The sequence below is a fragment of the Mchenga conophoros genome, linkage group LG5 (genome assembly GCF_057382185.1).
Source record: "Mchenga conophoros isolate Kocher_MC1m ecotype Shallow Benthic linkage group LG5, M_conophoros_male_GT1.1, whole genome shotgun sequence".
NCBI classification, from domain to species: Eukaryota; Metazoa; Chordata; class Actinopteri; order Cichliformes; family Cichlidae; genus Mchenga; species Mchenga conophoros.
Window position 1 is genome coordinate 24,506,219 of NC_140530.1, and position 9,547 is coordinate 24,515,765.

Consider the following 9,547-nt stretch of genomic DNA (forward strand, 5'->3'; position numbering starts at 1 on the left):
TATTATTATTATTATAACAGTTTCCCATCTGACCTTCTTATTATCTTATTTTTTCTTATAATCTTCTTACTATTATTGTTGTCTTTAAGTTTGTGAGTATACGTATTGGAGCAGCAGCAGTCAAAAAGGCATATCAGAGACTCTAATTCCTGAGTTATGAGGAGAGCTGCTGCCATGTTTTTCCAGCAGCTTCATCAAAAGTGTGTGGTACGCCAGCAACTCAGACGCGAACAGGTAAGCCCTTTGGAGGATCATAAACTCTGCCCAGAAAACAAACAAACTAAAAAAACGTGCCTCTTTGGAAGAGCCTTTCAGCTCTCGCTGCCTCAGCAGAGCAGCCAGGATCATCTAGGACACTTCCCACCCACTAAGATGCTGTCATCAGGTCCACCTCATCATTAACAAAGAAAACAGCTTCAATGTTCCACATGTACAAATACACCCAAGTGCAGTTACTCAGCTGCTCTATTGTAATGTAGTGTATTATATTGTGTTTCTGTTACATTTTTTTAAATCAGTAATCTGATCTAATCTCAAGAATGAAAGTGTTTCTTTATTCATTTCATTCATTCACTTCTAAAGCTAGTATCTAAAGCTTCATCAGCAGTTCTGAAGTTTCACTGTTTTGAAAATAAAATGCAATATTATATATGTTAAATTTCTCATTCTTATAAGCTTACCTGTCTCTGACAATAAGACAGAAATAAAAGTGAATACTTATGACTAGAATTTGTCCTAAATTTGTTTACACAAACAATGTGCTTAAGGATATTTTAGGTCTACTATATGCAGGACACGACTTGTCCTTTATTTCTCTCTATTTTATTTTAAACCATCTGAATGTGCACAGGTCCTGTAGACATTTAAAAATGCTTTGTATACTTATCTTTCTCGACCAAAAAAGTATTTAGTATCAACTGGGGGGAAAAAATATGCCAATAAACAGTAAAAAATGTGTACGCGCACATGTAGAATATTATGTGGTTCTCATGGTTGATTTCTTATGTGAACCATATTTAATGGTTGTTTGAGGGTTACATGCAAAGTTGTAAAGAATTTAAGGTTAGTAAAACAAGAAGGAAATAGTTTCAAAACAGGTTAAACCAAAAGATACTAAAGAGAATTCATTTCTGGTACTGCATAAACTGTGAAAGGGAAAAATGCATTTAATTTATTTTAAATATGAATATGAATTAATAATGAGTAATAACCACTGAGTTTCAACACAGTTACTATAGAAGTACTGACAGGAGAAGCAGTGATATGAAACCGGTTATGAGGACTTGCTGTATGGTGGAAGAGTTTTGACTTTTTTTGGATGGAAAGGGAAAAAATGACTGGAGTAAAGTCGGAGTTGCCACGGTAACGCACAACATTAAATAAATCGCTTCTGTGGAGCGTGCTTTTTATCAAAAGTTCATGCCTTTACCGTGGTGTCAGTTTCCTACGGGTTTTTTTTTCATTTTGAGTTTTTCTTCTTTGCACACCCACAGTACATAAAAGGCTTTTCTAACCACATCTATCCTGTATAATTCCAGGCAAATGTTGCCTCTATTGCAAGAAAAAAAGAAAAACCACTTGTTCTGCACATTCTGGTGCAGAGGCGTGATTTGCTTGGTGCAACCAAAGGTGTAGAAACTTATATGGGCTGGTTAGATGTGGAACAGCCAATGAAAAGGAGAAAAAGAAAATGGCTCTCATGGCTTTCATTGATATTATTATTTTAAATGTGCTCTGTTTTTGTTCAAAGGTACCACATAACCTATAATGTGGATGTCCATTAATGCAATTGCTATGTGTTTTCAAAATGGCATATTTGAGCATAGTGATGAACGATTCTGATGTAACTTCAGGTTATCTGCTCTGTATAATGTACTGGGAACTTGCACCTTGTGGGGTGTTGTTCTATTTGATGTTTATCTAAGTCTCAGGTTCTCAGAAGCATAGCTTTTAAGTGGTACAAGGTAAGGATTTCACATCTAACTCTAATCTGACTTAGTGGTTGCCAAACCTTTTCTGGCATGTACAATTACGAAAGCTCACACCGCACATTGATTATCTTTGAATGTCCTTACTCTAACTATCCTGAAAGTCTAAAACAACTTTTTGTTCCCTCTGTTTCAAGTTACTCACTATGAAGCTCTGATCAGTTCCTCTTTAATGTCCCTTTGTATCTAAAGAAGTTGAAAAAGAATCTATTATGTTTCAGGCTTCTGCTGATTGGAAGGAGTCACATATAAGCATCAGTTCCTCGTCATTTTTTCACTTCTTTAAACATGTTTGATTTGGTTGAAAGTTTATAACTCTTCACTAATTTTGAAGCCTGTGATTTTTATTTTTGATAACTGAAGCAGTTGTTACTGGAATCATGTATAGGGAGAGGTGTTGCTGTGATGTTTGCATAGTTTTGCAGGTTCTGAGAGGCATGCTCTCCATTTGACATAAGGCTACATGTGAACTGGTTGTGTTAATGTACGGCAAACCCCTTCCCCATCTCAGTGGTTTACAAACTTTTTTTTTGCCATATACAACAGCAGAGGTTATAGACTAAGAAGCTATGATCAGTTCCTGTGATCAGTTACACTATGTCAGCTAAACAAAGCTTTCAGCAGTGATTAAAGTGCACAAATGAAAACAGAAGACTTTCAAACAAACGTTTTCATAGTGTAGATTAATAGTGTTGTTAATCGATTTTTTAATAGTTTTGTCACTGATGTGCAGAGAGGATAAAACAACACATGTACTGATTTTGATATGTTGGTGTCACAGTCACACCAACATGATGAATAAGTGTTTTCAGTTTACAACATTTACAGGCAATCTAGAGCTTTTTACTCATATGTATCTAGATTTTACTCACAGCATTCAAAGTTGGGAATTCTTGATTACTTAAAGACTAATGATAACCTTGTTTTATGTTTCGCTAGCTCATTAGTGATGATCTCTGTCTCTGGCTGCAGTGTTAGCTTTACGTTGTCATTTCTGAAAAATGCAACAAAAACTCTCTGTCTCTCTGTGTCTTCAGAAACAGCATATATCTTACACATGGTTCATCCTGTGAGTCAATTCAGTAGAAGGTGTGTTCAAGGGACACTTCATGACACAGTCCAGTGTACATATTCTCCCTTTGGCCTGCAACGTTGTTTATCTATCCAGGTTATTTCATCATTATTTACTCTGTTTGGGAGATTGAGGCTGCAGAACTGTTTACCTTGAAGTCAACAAAGGTACACAGCGTAGACAATGGAACGACTAACTGGCATTTACCTTATGGTATTCAACTGGAAACTTATCTCTTTCTAGAAGTCAGTAATCTGCAAACATGGCTGTGTGAGCGGTTTCTTATGGGAATCATTTCACAGTGCAGATGAAATTATTCATTGACCCATGTCAAGAGTTACAAGAGGCTGGTGTCGCAGACAGGATTTATGATCAGCGGTGTGCCCTCATTTATAATCTTACCTGTCTGAGTGCTTCCTAGAAAGAAAGTCATAGCAATATAAAACTGCTGACAAGGAGAATCTTTTTTTAATTTCTGAAAAAAGACATTGCTTTTTAAATTTAATTGAGGAGCTGTCATGACACACTAAGGTCAGATATGAAGTTCCACTGGGTTCAGTGCTCGAACCAATTCTTTTTACATTTTACGTGCTTCCCTCGGACAGTATCACTCAACATGCATTTTGATTGCTGTGCACATGATACCCAGCTCCATTTATCCATGCAGCCAGATAACACATAACAATTAGTCGAACTGCAGGAATGTCTTAAAGACATAAAGACCTGCATGACTTCTAATTTCCTTCTTCTAAATTCAGATAAAACTGACATAATTGTACTTGGCCCAAAAATCTCATAATATGACTGCTATTAGAATTTGGTGCTATATAAGTAAAACTGAATTGACTTTTTCAAATTTGTTTTTTGGCATTTTGAGTTCCTTAACACCTCTCTCTCTCTCTTTCTGTCTCTCTCTCTCACTCACTAGATGACTTAATATTGTTGCGAGAGAGCCACATATGTCTTTCCCTTCACTTGTAACCAAGAAAGGAAAGCGAAGGAGAAAGCTGGCAGAAGATCTCTGCTTTTTGTTGTTTTCTTCTCCATATGGAAAGGAATCTCTGATTTTATGTGTGTAGATAAACACATAAGTTCTTATTTTTTCATTGTATCTTTAATGTCTGTAAGCAAGATGGGCAGACTGTGATCATAAAGGGATAGGCAAAGTCAGCAACAAAGTTTAGGTAGGCTGCGGTGTTTAAAACATGCTCAGTAAGACAGGATGGATCCATGCTTTCATGTTCACGCCAAAGTCTGTATCAACCATCAGAATGTTGCAGCAGGAATCGAGACTCGTCCAGCAAGCAAGTTTTTCTAATGTGTTTCCAACCTTTTTTCCCCCAATTCTGGTGAGTCTGAACTGGAGCCTCAGCTTCCTGTTCGTCTTTAATGTCCCTTTGTATCTAAAGAAGTTGAAAAAGAATCTATTATTTTGCAGGCTTCTGCTGATTGGAAGGAGTCACCTATAAACATCAGTTCCTCATCATCTTTTCACATGTTTGATTTGGTTGAAAGTTTATAACTCTTCACTAATTTTGAAGCCTGTGATTTTTATTTTTGATAACTGAAGCAGTTGTTACTGGAATCATGTATAGGGAGAGGTGTTGCTGTGATGTTTGCATAGTTTTGCAGGTTCTGAGAGGCATGCTCTCCATTTGACATAAGGCTACATGTGAACTGGTTGTGTTAATGTACGGCAAACCCCTTCCCCATCTCAGTGGTTTACAAACTTTTTTTTTGCCATATACAACAGCAGAGGTTATAGACTAAGAAGCTATGATCAGTTCCTGTGATCAGTTACACTATGTCAGCTAAACAAAGCTTTCAGCAGTGATTAAAGTGCACAAATGAAAACAGAAGACTTTCAAACAAACGTTTTCATAGTGTAGATTAATAGTGTTGTTAATCGATTTTTTAATAGTTTTGTCACTGATGTGCAGAGAGGATAAAACAACACATGTACTGATTTTGATATGTTGGTGTCACAGTCACACCAACATGATGAATAAGTGTTTTCAGTTTACAACATTTACAGGCAATCTAGAGCTTTTTACTCATATGTATCTAGATTTTACTCACAGCATTCAAAGTTGGGAATTCTTGATTACTTAAAGACTAATGATAACCTTGTTTTATGTTTCGCTAGCTCATTAGTGATGATCTCTGTCTCTGGCTGCAGTGTTAGCTTTACGTTGTCATTTCTGAAAAATGCAACAAAAACTCTCTGTCTCTCTGTGTCTTCAGAAACAGCATATATCTTACACATGGTTCATCCTGTGAGTCAATTCAGTAGAAGGTGTGTTCAAGGGACACTTCATGACACAGTCCAGTGTACATATTCTCCCTTTGGCCTGCAACGTTGTTTATCTATCCAGGTTATTTCATCATTATTTACTCTGTTTGGGAGATTGAGGCTGCAGAACTGTTTACCTTGAAGTCAACAAAGGTACACAGCGTAGACAATGGAACGACTAACTGGCATTTACCTTATGGTATTCAACTGGAAACTTATCTCTTTCTAGAAGTCAGTAATCTGCAAACATGGCTGTGTGAGCGGTTTCTTATGGGAATCATTTCACAGTGCAGATGAAATTATTCATTGACCCATGTCAAGAGTTACAAGAGGCTAGTGCTGCTGACAGCATTTACGATCAGTAGTGTCCCTTGAGTTGTAATGTTATCTGTCTGCATGCTTTTTTTTTGTTCAGTGAATGTACAGCAGTTTGGTAGAAGACAACTCCCTTTACAGGTGCTGATAACGCCAAGGACACAAAACATTGTGTCCTTGGCCCATTGCTCCATTAGGTTTCATAGCGAGGCGCGTGATGTGTGGTATGATCAGTTTGTAACTTCCTCCCTCTTCCTTGGAATGGAATAAAGGAGTGTGCTCATTACTTAGACCTGAGATGTTTTGATGTGTGTGTGTTTGCTCTCCTGCATGCATGCAGTAATAAAATAGCTTGACCACAGCTGAACATACTGCAGACCTTTCTTTTTTTTACAGAAAATTCCACAACACATCCCTGTTGTACCTGTCAGTTGTTACAGAAATAAGGTTTATAGCATGAATGTTTAAAGCTAGAGAAAAATTGAGAATGTAGCGGTTGGCATACTGTCACTCGCTCTCAGTAGATGACCAATTATTGTTGCAAGAGAGACATCCACCCCCTCACCAGAGGATTATATATTGAGAGAGAAAGACATACACACCCCTGTCTCTTCAGTTGTTGTCAACAAGGCAGAAGGAAGAGTGCTGGTAGGGGATTGCTGCTTTTTATTGTTCTCTTTTCTATATCCGAAATTAATCCCTTATTTTATTTGTGCAGATAAACACATAAGTTCTCTTTTTTTTGGTAAGGTCCAAGTTATTGTGAAATTCCTGTGGGAATTTGTGATGGGTTTATGCTGGCTGTGTGAGCTTGGGTTGTTAATTTTTGGTTTGGAAATTGTGACTGACTTCAGATTCTCTGTATTTTGGTTTAATGTTCTTTATTTATGTCATGATTTTACTATGGGGCTGTCTGCAAAGAGGGAAAGACAGAGTTAGTACTGGCAGATGGTGGGAATTGGGAAACAGAGTTCAATGAAACTGAGTTCATATTTTTGATTTGGTGGTTTGCAGTATTGAGGTAACAGGGGAGAGTGTCAGACTGTCTAGCCTCTGACTGTACCCCTCTGACTGTACCCTTTGCTCTTCCTTTTGCCTTCAGAACTGTTTAATTATTTGGGACATAGATTCAACAATTTTCTGGAAATGTCCCTCAGAGAGGGAACTCTTTTGTTGTCAGGTATTTTCAATAACAGTAAAACGTTGGTTCCAAAGTTATGAGTGATAAATGTTGCTGTCTTATTTGTGTGGAGTGTCCAATTTAAACTTGGTCAGGTGGTGTTTCTCTTTGTCTTAATCTTATTCTATTTGTCACACAGGAAACATTGCATTGAAGAAGTGAATATGATTGTCGTCCAACTCATCATACTTTTTTTGATTTTTAACCAACATGTTGCTGGTTTGACATGCAAAACAGGTAAAGTGTGCCTTTTATCATTTTACTCACTCTGTATAATGCTTTAAAATCAGTTTTTCACTTTTTAAATTTTATTTTGAAAGTATAGTAATTACTGTAATTAAAATGTGTCCTTTCTTTGAACACTTTGAAATCCTTGAAGGTGAAAAAGTATCGCGTAATGGAAATGGATGTGAATCCTGCAAACTAGGCTCTTATCAGGATCATGAAAATACTTCAAAATCTTGTAAAGCATGTAGAACGTGTGACACTAGTAAGTGCTGAAGCTTTTGTAATTTATTAAAAAAATCAGCTGCTATGTGAGCAGCTGATGATAAACCTGCTCTGTTAATGGAGACAAAACATGTAGTTCACACTCAAATTACGACATCAGGATTAAGAACATTCTTTGTTTATTTATTTATTGCAGATCATGGTAGTGAGATTAAACAGCATTGTACCAGATTCACAAACACAAGATGTGCGTGCCGTGAAGACTTTGTTCCATGGGACAGTGATTCTTTCAACTGCAAATGTGCTGAGGGATTTAAACGAATAGGAGGTACAAGATTGGATCATAATATTGGATCATTTACCATACACACTAAAGAAAATGTCTTTTTAAATCATCAATTCTTTTTTTCCTGCTAGGAGAATGTAAACGATGTGAAGAAGGATTTTTCATTACATCTCAAAACTCAGACTGTAAAAAATGGAAAGAGTACGTATTCTAGTGTTTTTAGTACTTTTATGATATATGATTAAAACAAATTTTCAACAGGGTCTGGACGTGACGCTTGTTGTTAACAGCTTTGTCATTCATCTTTCATTCTAGATGTAAATCAGGAGTGAAAATCAGTGGAACTGCAATGTCAGATGTTATCTGTAATGAGCCAAACAGTGATACTTACAGCACTACACTTCCCACATCAAACACAATTACTACTCTCCGAGGTTTAATAACTCAACGTCCACAGTGGGAGGCCCAAACTCAGGGGATGGATACTACTACTACTCCACGAGTGGCCACTTCCACAAAGAAAGTGCTTCCAACTCCTAGATCTGTTAGCTCTCCTCCACAAGTAGCCACTTCTACAACAAAATCCAAATTATTTTGGCACAGCCTTCATTTTCCATTGTTTCTGAGATGAAGGCACAGATTTAAAAAAAAAAAAAAAAAAAAAAAGCTATGTAAACTGTAGCTGACTTTTTTTGTCTTACCAGGTATGGCTCATTATCTTGGAATTTCAAATTTGTAATCTTTAAAAGGCTTTTGTCACTCTGACAATCAGGGAGGAAGGAAATGGAATACTTATAACTGGAATTTGTTCCAAATTTGTTTACATGAGCAATCCACGTAAGGATAACTTAGATGTCTATAGCACTCATATTCATTACATGTATACAATTGCCACTACTGCTACTGTGGTTTAGTAAGTAAAAGTATTTTACAGTTATCTTTTTTTAAAAGATTGTTTGAAACATATGAATCTGTAAAAGTTAAAACATTTAAAACATCTTGTGTATTATCTGTATCACCAAAACATTATTTGCTATTAATGCGCCTGCAGCAACACAACTCTGAAGTTGGGCAAAAGATGTGCTCTAGGTTGCGGCTGTGTTATATATGGGAAGTGCTGATTGGCCCAAGTGCAGCTCTTTCATCAGTGGCAATTATATGTAATTAACTTTTAATGTTGTGCATTTTCTTTGATTTATAAATTGTCAATTTGCTTAGTCTTCTTCTTCTTTTTGCCTGTCCTGTACGGCATTGTAGCAATCAGAATTACTGTCTGAAGGTCAAGAAAAATGCCCAAGAGATTTATTTTTCCAAGTGGACCATTACAGCTTTTGCAATTCTGGTTCAATTGATTGTCATAGTTTATTTGATCTTTATTATTATTATTTTGATTTAAGTTATTACAATCAGAATGGACAGGACAGAGAAAGAAGAAGGAAAGAGAAGTTCGGAAGAGAGTTAACAGACTGAGAGGGAAAGAAAAATAGAGGAGAAGAAGGAAGCAGATTGAAAAAAAAACAAGCAAAAATAAAACAGCACAGTAAGGAAACCACAGCAATAACCAATATGGGCATGAGTAACAGCAATTAATAAAAATGTAATGTTAACTGTACAATACATGATATGTTTAGAGGCAGCAGCCAAGCGAGATAGTGTGTGTCTGTAAGTTGTTTGTACACCTGTATGAACCTGTATGAACACTTATGTGTAAAACCTGTGTGTGTGAGCACATTCATAAGATTTCTCCATGTAAGTGTCTAATACCCACATGACTTCTGGCATGGTAAGTGGTATGTCATCAAGACATGGGCCAGGCCGGATATAGATGGCACTGTTTATGTGATGGCATGCCATATCTGGCCAGATTGTGGTTTGGTTTATGTGGCCCAGGTTCATAGAAAACAGGTCTGGCCCGGATCTGGCATCAAACTTGCACTTCTGACTGACCGGTGTCATGGCAGGG

General features: G+C 36.8%; 1 protein-coding gene across 1 annotated transcript; it reads left to right on the forward strand.

Moving 5' to 3' along the window:
* The first annotated feature begins 156 nt into the window (after positions 1–156).
* LOC146574630 (tumor necrosis factor receptor superfamily member 4-like) lies at positions 157–8,801 on the forward strand. Its single transcript, XM_085275482.1, has 7 exons — positions 157–234; positions 6,796–6,848; positions 6,988–7,085; positions 7,228–7,338; positions 7,495–7,626; positions 7,716–7,785; positions 7,900–8,801. The coding sequence occupies exons 1-7, from the start codon at positions 157–159 to the stop codon at positions 8,213–8,215; spliced, it is 858 nt and encodes a 285-aa protein (XP_085131608.1). The 3' UTR covers positions 8,216–8,801.
* Positions 8,802–9,547: the final 746 nt, after the last annotated feature.

Coding starts and splice junctions, on each gene's coding strand:
- LOC146574630 (XM_085275482.1), top strand. CDS start 157: ATGAGGAGAGCTGCTGCCATGTTTTTCCAGCAGCTTCATCAAAAGTGT. Junction 6,849..6,987: donor GGGAACTCTTTTGTTGTCAG/GTATTTTCAATA, acceptor TTTGTCACACAG/GAAACATTGCATTGAAGAAG. Junction 7,086..7,227: donor TGGTTTGACATGCAAAACAG/GTAAAGTGTGCC, acceptor AAATCCTTGAAG/GTGAAAAAGTATCGCGTAAT.